This window comes from Oncorhynchus mykiss, chromosome 1, assembly GCF_057628025.1.
Source record: "Oncorhynchus mykiss isolate SJ-2025 chromosome 1, ASM5762802v1, whole genome shotgun sequence".
Classification (NCBI taxonomy): domain Eukaryota; kingdom Metazoa; phylum Chordata; class Actinopteri; order Salmoniformes; family Salmonidae; genus Oncorhynchus; species Oncorhynchus mykiss.
In genome coordinates, this window is record NC_143022.1 from 56433453 (window position 1) to 56457180 (window position 23728).

At 45.8% G+C, this 23728-nt stretch overlaps 2 protein-coding genes across 3 annotated transcripts in view; both read right to left on the bottom strand.

The window, feature by feature from the left end:
- nat10 (N-acetyltransferase 10) overlaps nucleotides 1-16299 on the bottom strand; it is a 39172-nt gene extending 22873 nt beyond the window's left edge. Inside the window, exons 1-11 of the mRNA XM_021605457.3 lie at nucleotides 16085-16299; nucleotides 15735-15856; nucleotides 15545-15636; nucleotides 10812-10983; nucleotides 10572-10694; nucleotides 4428-4489; nucleotides 1379-1493; nucleotides 1104-1211; nucleotides 719-852; nucleotides 425-518; nucleotides 80-315 (exon numbers count right to left, since the gene is read on the bottom strand). Coding sequence (XP_021461132.2) covers nucleotides 80-315; nucleotides 425-518; nucleotides 719-852; nucleotides 1104-1211; nucleotides 1379-1493; nucleotides 4428-4489; nucleotides 10572-10694; nucleotides 10812-10983; nucleotides 15545-15636; nucleotides 15735-15848 — 1250 coding nt within the window. The 5' untranslated portion in view covers nucleotides 15849-15856; nucleotides 16085-16299. The remainder of the gene's footprint in view (nucleotides 1-79; nucleotides 316-424; nucleotides 519-718; nucleotides 853-1103; nucleotides 1212-1378; nucleotides 1494-4427; nucleotides 4490-10571; nucleotides 10695-10811; nucleotides 10984-15544; nucleotides 15637-15734; nucleotides 15857-16084) is intronic.
- A 1636-nt stretch (nucleotides 16300-17935) lies between these two features.
- The window catches only part of caprin1b (cell cycle associated protein 1b), a 37960-nt gene continuing 32167 nt past the window's right edge, over nucleotides 17936-23728 (bottom strand). For both annotated transcript variants that reach the window (XM_036980545.2, XM_090234921.1), the window contains exons 12-17: nucleotides 23423-23533; nucleotides 23056-23172; nucleotides 20084-20243; nucleotides 19537-19854; nucleotides 19108-19220; nucleotides 17936-18686 (exon numbers count right to left, since the gene is read on the bottom strand). In XM_036980545.2, coding sequence (XP_036836440.2) covers nucleotides 18597-18686; nucleotides 19108-19220; nucleotides 19537-19854; nucleotides 20084-20243; nucleotides 23056-23172; nucleotides 23423-23533 — 909 coding nt within the window. In that variant the 3' untranslated portion in view covers nucleotides 17936-18596. The remainder of the gene's footprint in view (nucleotides 18687-19107; nucleotides 19221-19536; nucleotides 19855-20083; nucleotides 20244-23055; nucleotides 23173-23422; nucleotides 23534-23728) is intronic.

A 23728-nucleotide genomic window follows, 5' to 3' on the forward strand; every position in this document is an offset into this window, starting at 1 on the left:
AGGGGAAATCAGGAACACAGACAGTTTGCACTATGGTACACCGGGGGGTTCCAGAATCACATACACACACGCCACTGACCCGTTGATGGTGGAGGCCATGAAGACCAGGTATGGTCCGAGCAGCTTCTTGACCAGAGGAAGGGGGATGGCTGCAGCTTCATCTATCACCAGCAGCTCAGCCTGACCCAGCTTCACTGAATCAGCCGGGTGGATGTACTGAATAGTCTGTCTATGCTCCTTAAAGATGTTGACTCTAACCACAGCCTTGCTGAACTCAGGGTTCAGAGACTGGATGATCTCATAGTCCAGGTGCTCCTGGGAATGGGAGAGGAACGTTTAAGTTAGGAATATATTTAATAAAGCTTCCATTGTCTGACATATAGTTCACTCACATCCAGAGACTATAGACAAAGAGAAGGGTCACCTGGTATTGAAGGGCATCGAAGCCTTTGAAGATGAATTCAAACAGAGTGTGCAGGTTGTCTGGGCTGGGGGAGGTGATGAAGATGTTGGAGTAGCTGTGGAGAAGGACAACAGGATGAGCAGCAGTATGTCACAGTATGGAGTGTGTGATTTAAGGGACTCCACACAGATCACTGTTAGCGAGTGCGTCTCCTCCAACATAGCGACAAGCACACCTACGTAGATCAATCTAAAAGTGTAAAGACTCATGAGTGTGTGTGAGAGATGAGGTAGGTGACTCAGCAGTAAACCGCACCCAAATGCCACAGCCCCAGCCACAGCCAGTCCCAGTGCTGCAGACTTGCCCCTGCCTCTAGCTGCAGTCAGAGCCACAGTGCTCCGCAGGGTCTTCTCTGAGATGGCCTCGATGAACTTCAGCACCGCCTTGGCCTTGGAAGGAGAGACCGCAACAAACCATAAGCTAAGAAACACACACTGTGAATAACAGGATCTCCACTGAGAGGTGCAAAGCCTGGATATGAACTAGTCAATAAATGCTGTCCTACACCCCTTTACCCAATTGTCTTCTGACAGGTGGCGTTACACGTGATGCCAGTCTCAACCAGAGCAGACGGATTCACGCTATCTGACGTAAGACAATATCCTATACCCTTGATTTATATATGAGAGCATGTCCTGACCTGGTCCATGGTCTTGCAGCTGTCCACCAGCACACCAACAGGCTGCGTGTCCTGTAGAGATTCCTTTAACTCATTCAGCTCCTGTTCCCGTGGCGAAAGACTGTCCTCCTGCAGGAAGGAGAAAAATGATTGGTCAGGTTAGAACCCAGAAGTCAATGAATGGAGTTTTTGACTTAAGTCATGTTCACTAGGCACGAAACTGAAGGAACCTTGCTCCAGTGTACCCTAATCAACATAACCCAGGATTGCTGTGGAGCATGGGATTGTGTGTCTACCTGAGTCTTGGGAGGAACAGGCTTGATGTTGGCAATGTGGCTGGAGATGGGCAGGACGTTGAGCTGGTCGTCAATGACAACGCACGTCTTACAGGACGACAGAGATAGGATGAACCTGGAGGGGAGGGCAGTTAGTTACCATGGATATATATGGTATCAGTTAGGGTTATATGGCCTGTCAAGTCATTTAAAAAGAACAAGGAAGCCCTTGTGAGAATAGTCCTCAAGAGCTGTAATTGGGCAGCCATATTTAAACCACACTGAACAAAAACAAACCGCAACATGTAAAGTGTTAGTCCCATGTTTCATGAGCTGAAATAAAATATCCCAGAAATGTTTCATACGCACAAAAAGCTTGTGTCTCTCAAATTTGTTGTCATACCTGTTAGAGCATTTCTCCTTTACCAAGATACCCATCCACCTGACAGGTGTGGCATACATATCAAGAAGCTGATAAAACAGCATGACCATTACACAGGTGCATCTTGTGCTGGGGACAATGAATGGCCACTAAAATGTGCAGTTTTGTCACACAACACAATGCCACAGATGGCAAGTTTTGAAGGACCGTGCAATTGGCTGCTGACGGCAGGAATGTCCACCAGAGCTGATGACATTGAATTGACTGTTTATTTCTCTACTATAAGCCACCTCCAACGTAATTTTAGAGAATTTGGCAGTACGTCCAACCGACCTCACAACCGTAGACCATGTGTGACCACACCAGCCCAAGACCTCCACATCCGGCTTCTTCATCACAGACATCGTCTGAGACCAGACACCTGATTAAATTGTGTATTTGCACAACCTAAGAATTTCTGCACAAACTGTCAGAAACCATCTCAGGGAAGCTCATCTGCTTGCTCGTGGTCCTCACTAGGGTCTTGGCCCGACTACAGTTCGGCATTGTAGCCAACTACAGTGAGCAAATGCTTAACTTTGGTGGCCACTGGCACGCTGGAGAAGTGTGCTCTTCACAGATTCATCCCAGTTTCAACTGTACCAGGCAGATGGAAGACAGCGTGTATGGCGTCGTGTAGGCGAGCGGTTTGCTGATGTCAACGTTGTGAATAGAGTGCCCTATCAAATCAATTTGTCACATACGTAGTTAGCAGATGTTCATGAGAGTAGCGAAATGCTTGTGCTTCTAGTTCCGACAATGCAGTAATAACCAACGAGTAATCTAACCTAACAATTCCACAACTACTACCTTATACACACAAGTGTAAAGGGATAAAGAATATGAACATAAATATATATGAATGAGTGATGGTACAGAATGGCAGAGGCAAGACGTAGTAGATGCTATAGAGTGCAGTATATACATATGAGATGAGTAATGTAGGGTATGAGAACATTATATAAAGTGGCATTGTTTAAAGTGGCGAGTGATACATTTAATTACATCAAGATTGCAAGATGCAGTAGACGGTATAGCGTACAGGATATATACATATGAGGTGAGTAATGTAGAGTAAGTAAACATTATATATTATAAAGTGGCTTGTGATAAATTGATTACATCAATTTTTCCATTATTAAAGTGGCTGGAGATGAGTAAGTATGTTGGCAGCAGCCACTCAATGTTGGTGATGGCTGTTGAACAGTCTAATGGCCTTGAGATAAACAGCTTCTATCAGTCTCTCGGTCTCCGCATTGATGCACCTGTACTGACCTCGCCTTCTGGATAATAGTGGGGTGAACAGGCAGTGGCTCGGGTGATTGTTGTCCTTGATGATCTTTTTGGCCTTCCTGTGAAATCGGGTGGTGTAGGTGTCCTGGAGGGCAGGTAGTTTGTCCCCGGTGATGCGTTGTGCAGACCTCACTACCCTCTGGAGAGCTTTACGGTTGTGGGTGGAGCAGTTGTCATACCAGGCAGTGATACAGCCCGACAGGATGCTCTCGATTGTGCATCTGTTAAAGTTTGTGAGTGTGAGTTTTTGGTGGCAAGCCGAATTTCTTCAGCATCCTGGTGGTTGAGGCGGCGCTGCTGCGCATTCTTCACCACGCTGTCTGTGTGGGTGGACCATTTCTATTTGTCCGTGATGTATCCGCCGAGGAACTTAAAACTCTCCACCCTCTCCACTACTATCCCGTCGATGTGGATAGGTGGCTGCTCCCTCTGCTGTTTCATGAAGTCCACAATCATCTCCTTTGTTTTGTTGATATTGTGTGAGAGGTTATTTTCCTGACACCACACTCCGAGGGCCCTCACCTCCTCCCTGTAGGCCGTCTCGTCGTTGTTGGTAATCAAGCCTACCACTGTAGTGTCGTCTGCAAACTTTATGATTGAGTTGGAGGCGTGCGTGACCACGCAGTCGTGGGTGAATAGCGAGTACAGAAGAGGGCTGAGAACGCACCCTTGTGGGGACCCAGTGTTGAGGATCAGCGGGGTGGAGAAGTTACCTGCCCGTCAAGAAGTCCAGGACCCAGTTGCACAGGGCGGGGTCGAGACCCAGGGTCTCGAGCTTAATGACGAGTTTGGAGGGTACTATGGTGTTAAATGCTGAGCTGTATGGTGGCGGTAGGGTTCAGGCATCAGCTACAGACAACGAACACAATTGCATTTTTGAAAGCACAGAGATACCGTGACGAGATCTTGAGGCCCATTGTTATGCCATTCATCCACCGCCATCATTTCATGTTTCAGCATGAAAATGCACGGCCCCATGTGACAAGGATCTGTACACAATTCCTGGAAGCTGAAAAAGTTCATTCTTCCACGGCCTGCATACTCACCAGACATGCTCTGGTTCGGCGTGTACAACAGTGTCTTCCAGTTCCCACCAATATCCAGTAACTTCGCACAGCCATTGAAGAGTGGCACAACATGTCACAGGACACAATCAACAGCCTGATTGCAATGCATGAGGGCCCTACTTTTTTGGGGGTATCTGTGACAGATGCATATCTGTATTTCCAGTTATGTGAAATCCATAGACTAGGGCCTAATGAATTTATTTAAATTGACTGACTTCCTTATATGAACTGTAACTCAGTAAGATTGTTGCGTTTATATTTTTGTTCAGTGTATTTGAAGACCACTGACCTCTCATTGAACCTTCCCACCACGTCCTGATGGGCCTCGGTCCTGTAGCGAGAATGAACATCCTGGGGAAGAAACATACAGTGCATTCAGGAAAGGATAAAGACTAGGACTTGACTGACATTTTGTAGCGTTACAGCCTTATTCTAAAATGGATTCAATTATGTTCTGAATCTATACACAATACCCCATAATGACAAAGAGAACAGGTTTTTAGAAAAGTTTGCAAATGTATATAAAACATTTTTTTTAATGAAATACCTGAAGTATTCATACCCTTTGCTATGAGACTCTAAATTGAGCTCAGGTGCATCCAGTTTCCATTGATCATCCTTGAGATGTTTCTACAACTTCATTGGAGTCCACCTGTTGCAAATTCAATTCATTGGACATGATTTGGAAACACACACACGACAGTGCATATACAAGGAAAAACCAAGCCGTCGAAGGAACTGTCCATAGAGCTCCAAGAAAGGACTGTGTCGAGGCACATCTGGGGATAGGTCCAAAAACATTTCTGCAGCATTGAACGTCCCTGCATCATTCTTAAATTTAAGATGTTTGGAAACACCAAGACTAAGCAATCGGGGGAGAAAGGCCTTGGTCAGAGAGGTGACCAAGAACCAGATGGTCACTCTGACAGAGCTCCAGAATTCCTCTGCAGCACTTCACCAACCAGGCCTTTATGGTAGAGTGGCCAGACACAAGCCACTACTCAGTAAAAGGCAAATGACAGCCCGCTTGGAGTTTGCCAACAGGCACCTAAAGGGCTCCGACACTGAGAAACAAGATTCTTTGGTCTAATGAAACCAAGATTGTCACGTCCGGAGGAAACCTGGCATCCCTAAGGTGAAGCATGGTGGTGGTATGATCATGCTGTGGGGATCAGTGGCAGGGTCTGGGAGATTAGTCATAGTTGAGGGAAAGACGATCGGAGCAAAGTACAGGGAGATCCTTGATGAAAACCTGCTCCAGAACACAGACTGTGGCGAAGGTTCACCTTCATATAGAACAACGATCCTAAGCACATAGCCAAGACAACGAGGAGTGGCTCGGGACAAGTCTGAATGTCATTGAGTGCCCCAGCCAAAGCATGGACTTGCACCCGATCAAACGTCTCTGGAGACCTGAAAACAGCAGTGCAGCGACGCTCCATCCAACCTGAAAGCTTGAGAGGATCTACAAATAAGAATGGGAGACACTGCCCAAATACACATGTGCCAAGCTTGTCGCGTCATACCCAACAAGACGCGAGTCTGTAATCGCTGCCAAAGGTGCTTCAACAAAGTACTGAATAAAGGGTTTGAATACAGTGTATAAAGTTAGAACACCTGCAGTCTCAGCCACTTCGTCACCAAGGGAATACCCCAGGGCTCAATCCTAGGCCCCACCCTCTTTACAATTTACATCAACATAGCTCAGGCAGTAGGAAGCGCTCATCTATTGATATGTAGATAATGCAGTCTTATTACCCCTAATACTAGTCTGTTCAACCTATTTTGTATCGTCTAAGATTCCTAAAGATTGGAAAGCGGCCGCGGTCATCCCCCTCTTCAAAAGGGGGAGACACTCTAGACCAAAACTGTTAAAGACCGATATCCATCATGCCCTGACTTTCTAAAATCTTCAAAAGCCAAGTTAACAAACAGATCCCCGAACATTTTGAATCCCACCGTACCTTCTTCGATTTGCAATCTGGTCATGGGTGCACCTCAGCCACGATATCATAACCGCCATCGATAAGACAACACCATTCAGTATACATCTGGCCCTTCTTTGGACACTGTGTCAACAAACCTCCAAACGAGCATCAATGCCATACAACTCCCCTTCTGTGACCTCCAACTGCTTTTAAAATAAAAAAAAAACGAAATACATGCTCTTCAACCGATCGCTACTCGCACCCGCCCGCCCGATTAGCATCACTACTCTGGACGGTTATGACTTAGAATATGTGGACGACTGCAAACACCTAGGTGTCTGGCTAGACTGGAAACTCTCCTTCCAAACTCATATTTAACATTTCCAATCCAAAATTAAATCTAGAACCGGCTTCCTATTTCACAACAAAGCCTCCTTCACTCATGCCGCCAAACATACCCTCGTAAAACTGACTATCCTTCTGATCCTTGACTTTGTCGATGTAATTTACAAAATAGCCCCCAACACTCTACTCATGAAACTGGATGCAGTCTATCAACGTGCCATGCGTTTTGTCACCAAAGCCCCATATACTACCCTCCACTGCGACCTATATGCTCTTGGCTGGTCCTCGCTACATATCGGTCGCCAAACCCACTGGCTCCAGGTCATCTATAAGTCTTTGCTAGGTAAAGCCCCATCTTCTCAGCTCAATGGTCACCATAGCAACACCCACCCGTAGCACGTGCACCAGCAGGTATATTTCACTGGTCACCCTCAAAGCAAATTCCTCCTTTCCTTCCAGTTCTCTGCTGCCAATGACTGGAACGAATTGCAAAAAAAAAAAAGCACTGAAGTTGGAGACATATCTCCCTCACTAACTTCAAGCATTGGCTGTCAGAGCAGCTTACCAATCGCTGCAGCTGTACACAGCACATCTGTAAATAGCCCATCCTACTACATCCCCATATTTGTTTTTCTGCTCTTTTGCACACCATTATTTCTATTTGCACATTCTCATCTGTACATTTATCACTCCAGTGTAAATTGCTAAATTATGATTACTTCGCCAGTATTGGCCTATTTATTGCCTTACCCCCTTACTTAATTTGTACACACTGTATACAGATTTTCTATTGGGTTATTGACTGTATGTTTGTTTATTCCATGTGTAACTGTGCTGTTGTTTTTGTCACACTGCTTTGCTTCATCTTGACCAGGTCGCAGTTGAAAATGAGAACTTGTTCTCAACTGGCCTACCTGGTTAAATAAATATATACTTAGCTGCCTCTTCCCCAGATTATATGTTAAATGCTCTACAACAAAGCTTTCTTAGTGTCCAACAAGCTTTTTCTGCCCTTAGCCTTGTTCTGAACACCTCCAAAACAAAGGGAATATGGTTTGGTAAGAAGAAAACCTCCCACTGGTGTAATTACTACCTCTGCGGGTTTAGAGATTGAGGTAGTCACCTAATACAAGTACTTGGAGTATGGCTAGACTGTACACTGTCCTTCTCTAAGCACATATCTCAGCTGCAGGCTAAAGTTAAATCAAGACTTAGAGGAAACTATCATAATCACCCCTTTTACACCCCAGCTGCCAAACTAACCCCGATTCAGATGACCATTCTACCCATGCTAGAATACAGAGGTGAAATGTATCGATCGGCAGCTAAGGGTGCTCTCGAGCGGCTAGATGTTCTTTACCATTCAGCCATCAGCTTTGCCACCAATGCTCCTTAAAGGACACATCACTGAACTCTATACTCCTCTGTAAACTGGTCATCTCACGAAACCAACTGGTTGAAGCTTATTTATAAAATCCTCTTAGGCCTCACTCCCCCCTATCTCAGATTAGAGGTCGACCGATTAATTAGGGCCGATTTCAAGTTTTCATAACAATCGGAAATCTTTTTTTTTTTTTTTTTTTTTTTTTTTACACCTTTATTTAACTAGGCAAGTCAGTTAAGAACACACTTATTTTCAATGACGGCCTAGGAACGTTCTGCAGAACAGATTTTTACCTTGTCAGCTCAGGGGATCCAATCTTGCAACCTTACAGTTAACTAGTCCAACGCTCTAACCACTTGATTACATTGCACTCCACGAGGAGCCTGCCTGTTACGCGAATGCAGTAAGCCAAGGTCAGTTGCTAGCTAGCATTAAACTTATCTTAGAAAAAAACAATCGACTGTCGTTGCTCCAATGTGTACTTAACCATAAACATCAATGCCTTTCTGAAAATCAATACACAAGTATATATTTTTAAACCTGCATATTTAGCTACAAGAAATCCAGGTTAGCAGGCAATATTAACCAGGTGAAATTGTGTCACATCTCTTGCGTTCATTGCACGCAGTCAGAGTATATGCAACAGTTTGGGCCGCCTGGCTCTTTGCGAACTAATCTGCCAGAATTTTACGTAATTATGACATAACATTGAGGGTTGTGCAATGTAACAGGAATATTTAGACTCATGGATGCCATCCATTAAATAAAATACAGAACGGAATAAATGTTTTGTTTTCGAGGTGATAGTTTCCAGATTTGAACTAAGGCCCATATTTCTGTGTGTTTATTATAGTTATGTCTATGATTTGATATTTGATAGAGCAGTCTGACTGAGAGGTGGTAGGCAGCAGCAGGCTCGTAATAGTCAAAGCTATATGGTTTAGAGAGAAATAGTCAACGCGTTATAATGCCTGTAATAACTTGCGGCTGAACTTGAAAGGGGTTCCTTCGTTATTTTACCGTTCATGTCTTTCATAGAGAATGTCTTGATCTACTTCAAATAAGGTCTGTGTTTCGTGCAGGCTTAAACCGCTTCGGCGTTTTGATACCCGTGTAAATCTCACTAGGATAAGGTAACGTTTGTCAACATATTTTCATAAATCCACTCTACAAAAAAATGGTCTTCGCTTATATTTAGCCAATATTGATCAGAGTTACCTTGTCCTATGGATATCTACACCGTTATAAAATTGGCAAGGTGGTGTAAGCCTACACGAAACAGACTTTATTTTAAGTGAATCTAAAAATATCCTAATAAATGAATGAACTGTTTTTCAGATTTTGCTAGAAGGTGTCATGGGAATTATGACTCGCACTTTGGTAGTCAATTCTTACCATGTCCATTATTAAAACAGGATTTCCTGCATATAGAAATTAGTTTTTGTTTTCAACATTCATCATAGGTAGCTTAAACTCTATTTTTATTCAAAGAGTTGAGAGTATTTGTCTCCTAAGCAGACTCTTCAGTATCATTGTCACTTCAGAGCTGTGTGTGTGTGTTTTACAGATGGCAGAGAAAAGCAGAGCACCAGTGTGGGACTATTACATGGAATTGGCACCAGGGAAAGCAAGGTGTCTTATTTGTGATAAAGATGTAAGCATGGGGTCAGCAACGGCTAAATAAAAAAAATACCACCAACCTGTGGAATCACCTTAAGAACACCCATCCAAAAGCCCATAATATGTATTATATTAAGTTAAAATAAGTGTTCATTCAGTATTGTTGCAATTGTCATTATTACAAAAATGTGTGCGTATGCGTGTGTATATATATATATATATTATATATATATTTTAAAAATACATTTTTAAAAGCTGATTAATCGGTATCGGCTTTTTTGTCCTCCAATAATCGGCATCGGTGCTGAAAAATCTCTATCTGAGATACCTACTACAGCAATGATCCTCCATATACATAACTCATTCTGCCAGTGACATTCTGTTAATAGTCACCAAAGCGCACAGATCCCTGCTACAAACACTCAAACAGGACAGTTTTATCTCAATCTCTTTATTCAAAGACACTCTTACTGACAGTTGTGGCTGCTTCGCGTGATTTATTGTTGTCTCTTGCCCTTTGTGCTGTTGTCTGTGCCCAATAATATTTGTACCATGTTTTGTGCTGCTACCATGCTGTGTTGTCATGCGATGCTGCCATGCTATGTTGTCTTAGGTCTCTATGTAGTGTAGTTGTGTCTCTCGTCGTGGTGAGTTTAGTCCTATATTTTTATTTCATTTTTAATCCCATCCCCCGCTGGAGGCCTTTTGTAGGCCGTCATTGTAAATAAATACGTTTAATTTTATTTAACTAGGCAAGTCATTTAAGAACAAATTCTTATTTACACCGGCCAAACATGGACAACGCTGGGACAATTGTGTGCTGCCCGATGGGACTCACAATCACGGCCGGTTGTGATAGAGCGCAGACACCTCAAGCACTGAGATGCAGTGCCTTAGACCAGTGCGCCATGTCTACAAACCTGTTTTCGCTTGAACATTTATGGGGTATTGAGTGTAGATTGATGTAGGGAAAAATAACTATTTCATCCATTTTAGAATAATACTAACATAACAAAATGTGGAAAAAGTGAAGGGTTCTGATACACTATAAAAACAGCAATATTTAGACAACAGTAGTCTTAAACTGTATCTAACCCAGCAAGGATTAAATAATACATGAGTACACAGTTCACTGAAACCATCTATGGGGCCTTACCATAGTCATTGTGTACAGCTGCTTGAGTGAGTTGACCGTCCTGAGAAGAATTACCACGATCCCTCCTCCTTCCACAGTCTCCACAGTTCGAGCCAGGAGATTGGGAGTGAGAGCCTCAAAGTCCTGTGTGAGAGAGAATGAGACAAAAAAGTTCAGTACAAATCTGGAGAGTTGAACACAAGGATTGTTAGATGTCAGGTGTTGACAGCCAGGACAACAAGAAGAACAAGCATGTCTCACCTGCAGGATGCACATGCCATAAGTGTTTCCGAGAATCTTGTGTGTCTCGTTGTAGTAGCAGTAGCGGATGTTAGTGGCAGCGACAAACAGCTCAAAGGGGTCGTCTTGCTTAATGTTCAGAGTGCCGGTCTTGATCTTCTTCTGGAGCTGACGCATGCGCTTCTTTCGGTTGCTGTTTAAAGACAAGAGCAAAATGAATTAACTCCCTTCAAAACTAGGTTTATTAGGCTGTAAGAGCGAAAAGGCCCCATTCAGCAGGAACTTTGGAAAGGTGAACGAACTGGTTTGTCTAACTATGAACATTATTTTGCCCAAACTGATTGTGAACCCAAGTTTGGAACTGATTCTAGTCAGGGGACAATACTTTGAAAGACAATTTGGGTTGGTGTAGGGGCAGATTTAGGCTGTCATTTTGTCTTCAGGAGATTCTGTTTAATTTATTTGGACTTACACAATAGCTAATGTAAGTCATTAGAATCAACCCCATTCAACAATAAAATGACTAAATATTTAACTTTCATGAAATCACAAGTGTAACACATCCAAATAAAGCTTATCTTGTTGTTAATCCAGTGCGCCGTGTCAGATTTCAAAAAGGCTTTTCAGCGAAAGCACACCATGCGATTATCTGAGGACAGTGCTCAGCACACAAAACATTACATACAGTTGCCAGCCAAGTAGATGAGTCACGAAAGTCAGAAATAGCAATAAAATTAATCACTTACCTTTGATGATCTTTGTATGGTTGCACTCACAAGACTCCCAGTTACACAAGAAAATGTTCATTTTGTTTGATAAAGTCCCTCTATGTCCAAAAACCTCCATTTAGTTGGCGCGTTTTGTTCAGTAATCCAATGGCTCAAATGTGAAAAAGGGCAGGCGAAAATTCTAAATAGAATCCGTAAATTTTGTAGAAACATGTCAAACGATGTTGATAATCAATCCTCAGCTTGTTTTTAGCCTAAATAATTGACAATATTTTAACCGGACAATAGCGTTGTCAATATAAAAGAAGAACATGAAAGGCGCGCTCTCAGTCGCGCGCAGTAACCAGCTCTGGGGACATCCCACTATCCACTGACTCAAAGTTATCATTCTCCCTCATTTTTCAAAATAAAAGCCCGAAACAATGTCTAAAGACTGTTCACAACTAGTGGACGCCATCGGGAACAGAATCTGTTAGGCTTAGGCTTTCAATGGAAAAAATTATGGCACTACATTTAAAAAATAATGGCACTTCCTGGATGGATTTTCCTCAGGTTTTGCCTGCCATATCAGTTCTGTTATACTCACAGACATTATCTTAACAGTTGGGAACTTGAGTGTTTTCTATCCAAATCTACCAATTATATGCATATCCTAGCTTCTGGGCCCGAGTAGCAGGTAGTTTACTTTGGGCATGCTTTACATCAAATTCCAAATGCTGCACCCTATCCGAAAATAATTAAAGCCATTTTGCCACAAATTTGGAAGTATGCTTGGGGTCATTGTCCATTTGAAAGACCCATTTGCGATCAAGATTGAACTTCCTGACTGATGTCTTGAGATGTTGCTTCAATATATCCACATCAATTTTTTTTTGCCTCATGATGCCATCTATTTTGTGAAGTGCACCAGTCCCTCCTGCAGCAAAGCACTCCCACAACATGATCAAATCAAAGTTCACTTGTCACGTGAGCCAAATACAACAGGTGTAGGTAGACCTTACAGTGAAATGCTTACTTACAGGCTCTAATCAACTGTGCAAAAAACACTAGGTGAACAATAGGTAAGAAATAAAACAGTAAAAGACAGTGAGGCTACATACAGACACTGGTTAGTCAGGCTGATTGAGGTAGTATGTACATGAATGTATAGTTAAAATGACTAAGCATATATCATAAACAGAGTAGCAGCAGCGTAAAATAGGGGTTTGGGGGGCACACACAATAGCACACACAATAGTCCGGGTAGCTATTTGTTTACCTGTTCAAGAGTCCTATGGCTTGGGGGTAAAAACTGTTGAGACGCTTTTTTTATCTTAGACTTGGCACTCCAGTACCGCTTGCCATGAGGTAGTAGAGAGGACAGTCTATGACTGGGGTCTTTGACAATATTTAGGGCCTTCCTCTGACACCGCCTGGTGTAGAGGTCCTGGATGGCAGGCAGCTTAACCCCAATGATGTAATGGGCCGTACGCACTACCATCTGAAGTGCCTTGCAGTCGGAGGCCGGGCAGGATGCTTTCAATGTTGCAGCGGTAGAACCTTTTGAGGATCTCAGGACCCATGACAAATCTTTTCATTTCTCGATGGGGGGGAAATAGGCTTTGTCGTGCCCTCTTCACGACTGTGTTGGTGTGTTTGGACCATTCTAGTTTGTAGGCGACGTGGACACCAAGGAACTTGAAGCTCTCAACCTGCTCCACTACAGCCCCGTCGATGAGAATGTGGGCGTGCTCGGTGCTCCTTTTCCTGTAGTCCACAATAATCTCCTTAGTCTTGGCTACGTTGAGGGATGCGTTGTTATTCTGGCACACCCGGCCAGGTCTCTGACCTCCCTATAGGCTGTCTCGTCATTGTCGGTGATCGGGCCTAACACCGTTGGATCGTCCGCAAAAGTAATGGCGTTTGAGTCGTGCCTGGCCATGCAGTCGTGGGTGAATGGAGTACAGGAGGGGACTGAGCACGCACCCCTGGGGAGCTCCAGTGTTGAGGACCAGCACGGCAGATGTGTTGCTACCTACCCTCACCACCTGGGGGCAGCCCGTCAGGAAGTCCAGGATCCAGTTGCAGAGGGAGGTGTTTAGTCCCAGGATCCTTAGATTGGTGATGAGCTTTGAGGGTACTATGGTGTTGAACGCTGATCTGTAGTCAATGAACAGCATTCTCACATAGGTGTTCCTTTTGTCCATGTGGGAAAGGGCAGTGTGGAGTGCAATAGAGATTGCATCATCTGTGGATCTGTTTGGGCGGTATGGAAATTGGAGTGGGTCTAGAGTTTCTGGGATAATGGTGTTGATGTGAGCCATTACCAGCCTTTCAAAGCACTTCATGGCTACGGACGTGAGTGCTACGAGTCTGTAGTCATTTAGGCAGGTTGCCTTTGTGTTCTTGGGCACATGGACTATGGTGGTCTGCTTGAAGCATGTTGGTATTACAGACTCAATCAGGGACATGTTGAAAATGTCAGAGAAGACACCTGCCAGTTGGTCAGCACATGCCCGGAGCACACGTGATCCGTCTGGCCCCGCAGCCTTGTGTATGTTGACCTGTTTAAAGGTCTTACTCACGTCAGCTACAGAGAGCGTGATCACACAGTCGTCCGGAACAGCTTATGCATGCCTCACTGTTGCTTGCCTCGAAGCGAGCATAGAAGTGATTTTGCTCGTCTGGTAGGCTCGTGTCACTGGGCAGCTCGTGGCTGTGCTCCCCTTTGTAACTCTGAGGAGGACGTTGGGAAAAAATGTCTTGGGTAATGAGTAGACTGATACCCCCATTTAATTGATCCCCAATCCTTAGCTAAAGCTGTACAGTGCAATATGAATGTCAATACACACAATAGGCTGACTGGGGAGGTGATTTCACAGTCCCAGTCCCACAATAAGAGCTACAACGCTAATATTTGCATAAACTCTTCACAGTTGCGTTCTGAGGGTGTTCCCCAATTTATTGCTTTACATTCCAAGCTTGTTTAAAACATTATGTAGTCGAAATATGGCATGATTCCACCAATTGTAACCTTCTGAATCACTTTTAAAATGATGCAAATTCCACCATTGTGCCGAATCCTTGTGTATTACAACACATTTTTATTTATCCTCTATTTAACTAACTTAATTAACAAATTCTTATTTACAATGATGACCTACCAGGGAACAGTGGGTTAACTGCCTTGTTCAGGGGCAGAACCAAAAGATGTTTACCTTGTCAGCTCAAAGATTCGATGCAGCAACCTTTCTGTTACTGGCCGAACGCTCCAACCACTATCCTACCTGCCGCCCAAACCCAGTCCGGTCGAGCCTAACCTAGCCAGGTGAAGCTAGCTTATTGGACAACAGGGTTAAGTAGCAGGCTAGCTATTTATTTTCACGAACTCAAGTTCAATTTCAATAGGCGAACAACAAGTGGCTACCTAGCTAATACTTACAATACTTCCTAAATCATTGCTAATAATAATGAAAATGACTGCAGTTTCTACTTGTCATTGCTTTCAGGCTGGTTGTATTGGTGCTGGCTAGGTGCCAAGCTAAAGCTAGCTACCCCAGAAGTTGTGGTCAAACAAATGACTTATTACCAAGGCGGGATTGTAAACACATAGTTCGTGGCCGGTGTTTGCAGACACTGTTCGTCGCTTGCACGTGCAAATTCAGAACACACAACATTACATAATAGGACTGTGTTAACGCTATGTGACGTGTCTTTTATTTATTGTTTTACATGCAAATATCCAAACGGCGTTCCATAGACACAGGTTGAAAATGTATGTGATCAAACTAAGAAGCTTCGACGTACTTCTGATAATGTGATACAGGCATCGGCACACTGCTTCGAAGTTCGCAAAATGCCTCGACGCTCGAGTATCAAAAGTAACATCACGAATTAATGACACAGCACTGCCTTGTGTCTTATAGCCTAAATACAGCATGATCAGATCTGCGACCGGGCTAATAAGCCTTAAAAAGACAAGTAAACATAACTGAAGGATATTATTTCGTAGGGCATTACGTACATATCGTGTAGGGTATTATTTACCTGCTGAAGCCCAGCTCTTTCTTATAGCACCAGAGGACAGATGGTCTGGCTCTGACTGCGGCTTTGGACAGCATGTGGTGCAGGATGACAACCTGGATGAAGTTAAATTGAACATGGATTAGAGATGACAAACACTTCTGGGGTGATACCAATGTCTTAACCATGTACATGTTAAAGTAGACATTTTTACCTGGTCTCTGCCATGGTCCCCGACCACCACGAACATGGTGCGGTGTTGCTCGGAAACGCCATTATCTATCTGGACACGGATCCTGTTATCTATCTTTTTCCGAAATGTTGCCATGGTGGTCCCTGAGGGCGAAAAGGAGTAAGGCTGCTCCAGTAAGGGTGTTATGCAAGGGGATTATTTCTGATGTAAAGCTAGACAGTTTTGCCAATGGGCATATGGGTACAACACGGCAGCGGCACAACAGTAGTTCATCAATTAGCTCATCACATCCCTTAAATCCTACAAATTATTTATGTTATGATTTATCTAGCTAGCAGGTATACAACTCTGGTTTAAGATATCGTCCTTACCTGACGTAGTTAGTAAACCCACTGGTGTGTAATCCGGATTAAACTAATAAATGTAGATGAAAACACGACAAATCTCTGGAAGCAGTTAGTTTAGTTTACATGCTGCAGTCATGCCGAAAAAACTCACGTGGGAACGGCGGTTCTGAAGGACCCTGCTATGACGTCAGAACTATGCGACAAAAGTACATGCGCTGTCTAACCAAATGCCTGAAGGTAAAATGTTAGCAAACCTGAAATAAACAAAAAATACTCACAAGCAATGAGGTGAAGAAACACGTGAACATTATATATATATATATATATATTCATATTCAACATATATACAAATATGACTGATATTTCAAAATATGTTAATGATAGTACAAAGGCTACCTACCGCCTTTCCCACTTGGTGGATGCATTTCATTATTGCAATCAATTGTTTAATTATACACAATTATCAACTTACATGTCTAACAGTAGGCCGTCATTGTAAATAAGAATTTGTTCTTAAATGACTTGCCTCGTTAATTTTTGTATATTTTTTAAGTATAAACAAGAAAATACAAAATACATTCAAAAAATATATATACTTTTTTAAAATTACAACTCTAATGCAATCGTATTCACTCATTAATTATTCAGGAATATGTTATTTTTGTTATTCACTATGGATAATGTCTAATTTCGGGAATAGAATTCTGGAAATTTTTGCAATCTACTTTGAATTTTCAATGAGGGTTGTTGACGTCAACCAACGGTTTTCAATGGAGAGATGCTATGCTACTAGCTTCATGGCATGAATATGCACAGCCATCTCGAGGTATTGGAGTGGCCATCACAAAGGCCTGACCTCAATCCTATAGAAAATTTGTGGGCAGAACTGAAAAAGCGTGTTTGAGCAAGGAGGCCTACAAACCTGAGTAGTGATAGCCGTTATATATTGGCCATATATCACAAACCCCCAAGGTGCCTTACTGCTATTATAAACTGGTTGCCAACGCAATTAGAGCAGTGAAAATAAATGTTTTGTGGTACCCATGGCAATCGGTCTGACATACCTCATATACCATCAGGATTCGGGGCTCAAACCACCCAGTTCAAAATATAGGTTATAACCAGACTGCCTCATCTCTACACTACACCAGAGAGGAAAATAAAGAGGCTCAATTCGGCAGAAAATCTGTCTCCCTCCAGCAGGTGGCGTTTTGTTGTTTCTCCCACCAAGCAATTCGTTTTCTGATGGAGGTTAATGATCATATCGAATTTGGTCCACAAACAAATGAATGGCTTATTTGCTACGTGATGTTTATTTGATCAAATAAAATTTGTTATGTGACATCCCAGCAACTTTGAGAAAAAAATGTATATGCATCTTCATGGCATGAGGCTAGTAGCATAGCATCTGTCTCCTTTGAAGAGGCGGTTGATGTCAACAACCCTCATTGAATATTCATAAGAGGATTGCAATAATGAGATGTATCCAACAATCCAAAGAAAGAATAGGTGGGAGCTAGACAGTAGCGCCGCTTTGTGTACAAAGACTCCCATGGTACATGTCTTTCTGCCCTGACAATGTCAGTATATCTATAATCTTTGACTACACTTAATAAAATCACCACTTCAAGGTCTTCCTCAACAAGTAACCCACCATAGTAAAAGCAGTTTAATTTAGCCTCTGAGCTAATAAGAAGCGTAGATAGGAAATGTAGTCTTGATTCATCCGTGTTCCCTACCCAGCTCTCAGATTGTGTAGTTTTCTACAGGGAATGCAATACACAACCTCTTTCCATCATAAGTCAAAACCATCTTGTCTAGCCCTGGCAACACGTTCACCACCCAACAATAAAGGACACTGGACACAATCACCACAAATCATGGGTAATGCAACATCTTTATTGAAACTCTTGAAGCAACATCAATTTACAAACTGAGGAATTGGGAGCTTCTTTTAAAAACATAACAAAAATGCTTTTTAGAACAAAGATGATATGTGAACAAAACAAAAAAGGGGGGACTGGGCAAGAGAAAGAAACACTCCCGGGGGCTCGGACCAGCAGTGGCATGTTTTATTTTATAAAAAAAAAAAAATCTATGAAATCTTTCAAGTTTACAGGCTTGCTTAAAACCATTGTAACACTAAGGATTTACAGATTGGCTTGTGTATTCAGTCTCATTTTAAAACATTAATATTTTTTCAATATCAAAGCAGCATTACTTTGATCCAAAAGCCAGGAAAAATACCACTGATGAGAAACAAAAAGGACAAATAAAAGTGATGGGGCAAAATGCATTCTGGATATCTCGAATGTTTAGTGTGGTGTGGAAAGTTGTCAGTCAAAATCTGTTCCAGTCGTTCCTTACCCCACCCCCCACCTTGGCCCTGACCCTTCAACTTGCCCCACCCAGGAAAAATATAACCAAGTAAATAAGTCCACCACTATACCGTTATACGTACCAGACGTTTCTGCAAACATTGAAATGTTAGGGCCAAGGGGAAGGGGTGAATTGGGACAGTCAAACACAGGCCCGATCAGGACCTCATGGCCTGGGCATTGCCTCCTCGAGACATCCCTCTGGATCCCTGGCCTGCTCCACGCTTGTAGTTCTGATTATAACCTTCCTGAAGCAGGGAAAAAGACAAAGCATTACTACTAACTGTTCTCATAGAATACTCCTACATAGATTTCTAACAAATAAAAGGAGTCGATCCAGTGATGCCCCCTATAAGGCAAAGAGAGGGCAAACTTAGGCCCACATAATATTACTAACATGTAACACAACAACTCCTATAGATGCCAAATAGATATGAGACAATCCAAGATCCCTTATGGTAAGGGCGGGTCAACTTCCCAGACCTAAATTAAGCCTACTCTTGAATTCGAAAAATAAATGCTCAACGGACAAACTCCCCCAATTGAAAGTACTTTTAAATCCGCGGCTTAAATCTGTGTCCGGGAAACCGGCCCTGAGCATGTTAGCTCAACATCCATCCCAAGGCCTCCCCCAACCCTGTGTGAGTGATAAGGTCAAAGGTTATTTACCCCCCGCTGGTAGTTGCCACCATTGGAGTAATCCCGAGAGGTGTTGAATTGAGCCTGTTGATATCCAGAGTTTGGAGTGTTGGCGAAGGGAGGTCGGTAACCGTCATATCCACCTGGAATGGATTATTACACTCCAGTTAAACGCAGACATTCAGTAAAAAGCATAGATTGTTGCTTTCGCTTATTAAACAGCATCAAGACCATGATGACACCAACATGTGCAACAAGCATGTGATATCAAATGTCAAACAAGTTGAGATCAAATCCAACAGATGTAGGTTTCTTTCTCCCATACACAACATTCAGCTCAATCCGTCTATTTAACTAACTACTCTACAGACAAGAGAAAGCTCTAGTGTATTTTGAGGCTGATGTGTGGCCCTGCACAATTTAGTTTGTGACAGTAAAGGACAGGTCAGGCTACCGTACCTCTGAATCCATTGGAGGGCCCTCTGTATCCGTTGACCATGCCGCGGGCGTTACGGGGGCCTCCGCGGGTCATGCCTCTGCTGTTGTAGAAGGACTGGGCCTGGCGACCAGCCGCGGGGATGAACCCTGGACCCTGCTGACCCTGGGGCAGGGCCTGGCTGGGCAGGGCCTGGCTGGGCAGGGCCTGGCTGGGCAGGGCCTGGCTGGGCAGGGCCTGGCTGGGCAGGGCCTGGCTGGGCAGGGCCTGGCTGGGCAGGGCCTGGCTGGGCAGGGCCTGGCTGGGCAGGGATGGGTCCTGGGAGTGGAAGGCACCAACCACTACAGACAGGGAAACATAGATTGAGTAAAATGGCCTTGAGACAGTCATAATAAAGTTAGTGAAGTATCCTTTCCACACCATCTAGCGCTGTTCAACCATTGCCTTTTTCAGGACAGCTCCAGGAGCACAATGGTAAACGCATAACCAGGCCAGTGTGGTACGGCTCGACTTGGTTTTGCTCTGTAGTATGACAAGGGAAAAAAACCTGCTCCAGCCCTGCTAGCTCACCAGACTGCAGCTGGTCAGTCTGCATTTCTGTCTGCTCCACAGGGAGCTGCTGTGATTGGCTGCTGAACCCCTGCTGGCTGTAGCTGTTCTGGTATTGGCTGGCCTTGGTCAAGGCTTCCGCCTCATTGGCCGGCGGGACAGGGGCATTGAGGTTGAACACCTGAGGGGGGGAGCAAGGTAGCCTGGTTAAAACAATGGTGTGCCGAGTGTTCAGCCTAGTTTAACAATGCTAGGAACAATTGTCACTCACAGGCTTATCAAGAGTTAAAGCTACAATCTGAGATTTGTGTTTCAGCCCCAAACTATCCCTGCCACCATCACAGAATGGTTTGGAGTGCTGTAAGAATCCCAGTTAAATGCTTCCAGTTCTGAGAGTAGGTTGCATGTGAGCGCCGGCAGTAGTAGTAAACAGAGATTCTGCACTATAAGCATTGTCATGAAAGGGCCAATCCGCAGTTGAAAAAATGGTAAGAATTTTGGTAAGAATTACCTCAACGAACCTGTACCCCCGCACACTGACTCTGTACCGGTACCCCCTGTATATACAGTTGAAGTGGGAAGTTTACATTCACCTTAGCCAAAAACATTTAAACTCAGTTTTTCACAATTCATGACATTTAATCCTGGTAAAAATTCCCTGTCTTAGGTCAGTTAGGATCACCACTTTATTTTAAGAATGTGAAATGTCAGAACAATAGTAGAGAGAATGTTTTATTTCTTTCATTACATTCCCAGTGGAAAATAAGTTTACATACAATCAATTAGTATTTGGCGTCTCTGTCTCTGCACGCACTCGCCTGTCTGCTAGTTTCTGTCTTCGGGCACATTGTCTGCCTGTCTCTGTCTGCACGCACGCGCCTGTCTCTGTCTGCACGCACGCGCCTGTCTCTGTCTTCCCGTCTGCGAGCACGCGCCCGTCTTCCCGTCTGCGCCCGTCTTCCCGCACGCGCCCGTCTTCCCGTCTGCACGCACTCGCCCGTCTTCCCGTCTGCGCGCACGCGCATGTATGCCTGTCTCCCCGTCTTCCCGTCTGCGCGCACGTCTTCCCGTCTGCGCGCACGCGTCTGTATGCCTGTCTCTGTCTTCCCGTCTGCGCGCACGCGCCCGTCTGAGAGCACGCGCCCGCTGCCCGTCTCCGTCTGCGCACGCCCGTCTCTGTCTGCGCCCACGCCCGTCTCTGTCTGCGCCCACGCGCCTGTCTCTGTCTGCGCCCACGCGCCTGTCTCTGTCTGCGCCCACGCGCCTGTCTCTGTCTGCGCCCACGCGCCTGTCTCTGTCTGCGCCCACGCGCCTGTCTCTGTCTGCGCCCACGCGCCTGTCTCTGTCTGCGCCCACGCGCCTGTCTCTGTCTGCGCCCACGCGCCTGTCTCTGTCTGCGCCCACGCGCCTGTCTCTGTCTGCGCCCACGCGCCTGTCTCTGTCTGCGCCCACGCGCCTGTCTCTGTCTGCGCCCACGCGCCTGTCTCTGTCTGCGCCCACGCGCCTGTCTCTGTCTGCGCCCACGCGCCTGTCTCTGTCTGCGCCCACGCGCCTGTCTCTGTCTGCGCCCACGCGCCTGTCTCTGTCTGCGCCCACGCGCCTGTCTCTGTCTGCGCCCACGCGCCTGTCTCTGTCTGCGCCCACGCGCCTGTCTCTGTCTGCGCCCACGCGCCTGTCTCTGTCTGCGCCCACGCGCCTGTCTCTGTCTGCGCCCACGCGCCTGTCTCTGTCTGCGCCCACGCGCCTGTCTCTGTCTGCGCCCACGCGCCTGTCTCTGTCTGCGCCCACGCGCCTGTCTGCCTGCCTGTCTCTCCGTCTGCGCGGGCTTGTCTGCCTGCTTGTCTGCCTGCCTGTCTCTCAGTCTGCCTGCGCGCCCGCCTGCCTGACGAAATCAATAAAAATGGATGAATAAAGAAAAATAAAAAATTCAAAGACAGACCATATGAACAATATGGAAATAAAATCATGATGAAGAACATTAAAATCTTAAGACTCCTGCCTGCCTGCCTGCATGCGTGACCGTGCCTGCCTGTGTGACCGTGCCTGCCTGCCTGCCGGCGTGACCGTGCCTGCCTGCGTGACAGTGCCTGCCTGCCTGCCTGCCTGCCGTCGTGACCGTGCGTGCCTGCCTGCCTGCCTGCCTGCCGGCGTGACCGTGCCTGCCTGCCTGCCGGCGTGACCGTGCGTGACCGTGCCTGCCGGCGTGACCGTGCCTGCCTGCCTGCGTGACCGTGCCTGCCTGCCTGCCGGCGTGACTGTGCCTGCCTGCCTGCCGGCGTGACTGTGCCTGCCTGCCGGCGTGACCGTGCCTGCCTGCCTGCCGGCGTGACCGTGCCTGCCTGCGCCTGCCTGCCTGCCGGCGTGACCGTGCCTGCCTGCCGGCGTGACCGTGCCTGCCGGCCGGCGTGACCGTGCCTGCCTGCCGGCCGGCGTGACCGTGCCTGCCTGCCGGCCGGCGTGACCGTGCCTGCCTGCCTGCCGGCGTGACCGTGCCTGCCTGCCGGCGTGACCGTGCCTGCCTGCCTGCCGGCGTGACCGTGCCTGCCTGCCTGCCTGCCGGCGTGACCGTGCCTGCCTGCCTGCCGGCGTGACCGTGCCTGCCTGCCTGCCTGCCGGCGTGACCGTGCCTGCCTGCCTGCCGGCGTGACCGTGCCTGCCTGCCTGCCGGCGTGACCGTGCGTGCCTGCCTGCCTGCCTGCCGGCGTGACCGTGCGTGACCGTGCCTGCCGGCGTGACCGTGCCTGCCGGCGTGACCGTGCCTGCCTGCCTGCAGGCGTGACTGTGCCTGCCTGCCTGCCGGCGTGACTGTGCCTGCCTGCCTGCCGGCGTGACCGTGCCTGCCGGCGTGACCGTGCCTGCCTGCCTGCTGGCGTGACCGTGCCTGCCTGCCTGCCGGCGCCTGCCTGCGTGACCGTGCCTGCCTGCCTGCCGGCGTGACCGTGCCTGCCTGCCAACCAAAAGAGAGACTGTTTGCGTTTTGACTAAGGCCTTACTGTCTGCATGGACTGGAATGGTGCTGCATTGACATTGATGCCGGAGATGTGTGGGGGTTTGGAGACGTTGACAGACTGGAAGACCTGCTGCTGCTCTGATGACAGGGACATGGACTCCTGGGAAGAACAGTACCATCAGATACAGTGATCCTGTACTCAGGTTGGTAAGAGTGTGGCGCTAGTAACGCAAAAGTTGTGGGTTCAATTCCCACAGTGAGTCCATCATTTATTTTTTGTATGTGTACATGATCACTGTGGAAATGTAACCCGCAACTTAAAAGTTGCTCACAAGTCAACTGCAAGTTGCTGGATAATGGATGAAAGTGTTTGCTAAGTGGCATGCATTATCCTTTTATAATTTTTTTACCTGGATGGTGTCGATGGAGTCCGCATGTGGGCGTGTTTCTGGCGTGTGTGATGACTGGTACATGGGGCACGGGGTGGTGTACGACTCAGGCGTAGGGGACACCAAGGGAACCTGGGGATGAAGGAGCAGATCAAATGCATCTTCCAGCCTCACTGGAATTATCACTCATCCTAAAATACCTTTGACCAATTCAAACAAGTCATATCAGTGATTACTTAACTTCTTTGGGACAAAATTGGGGTAAAATAATAATTTAAAAAATTTTAAATTTGCATTTTCAAAGTATTTGAACATGTTATGTTATTA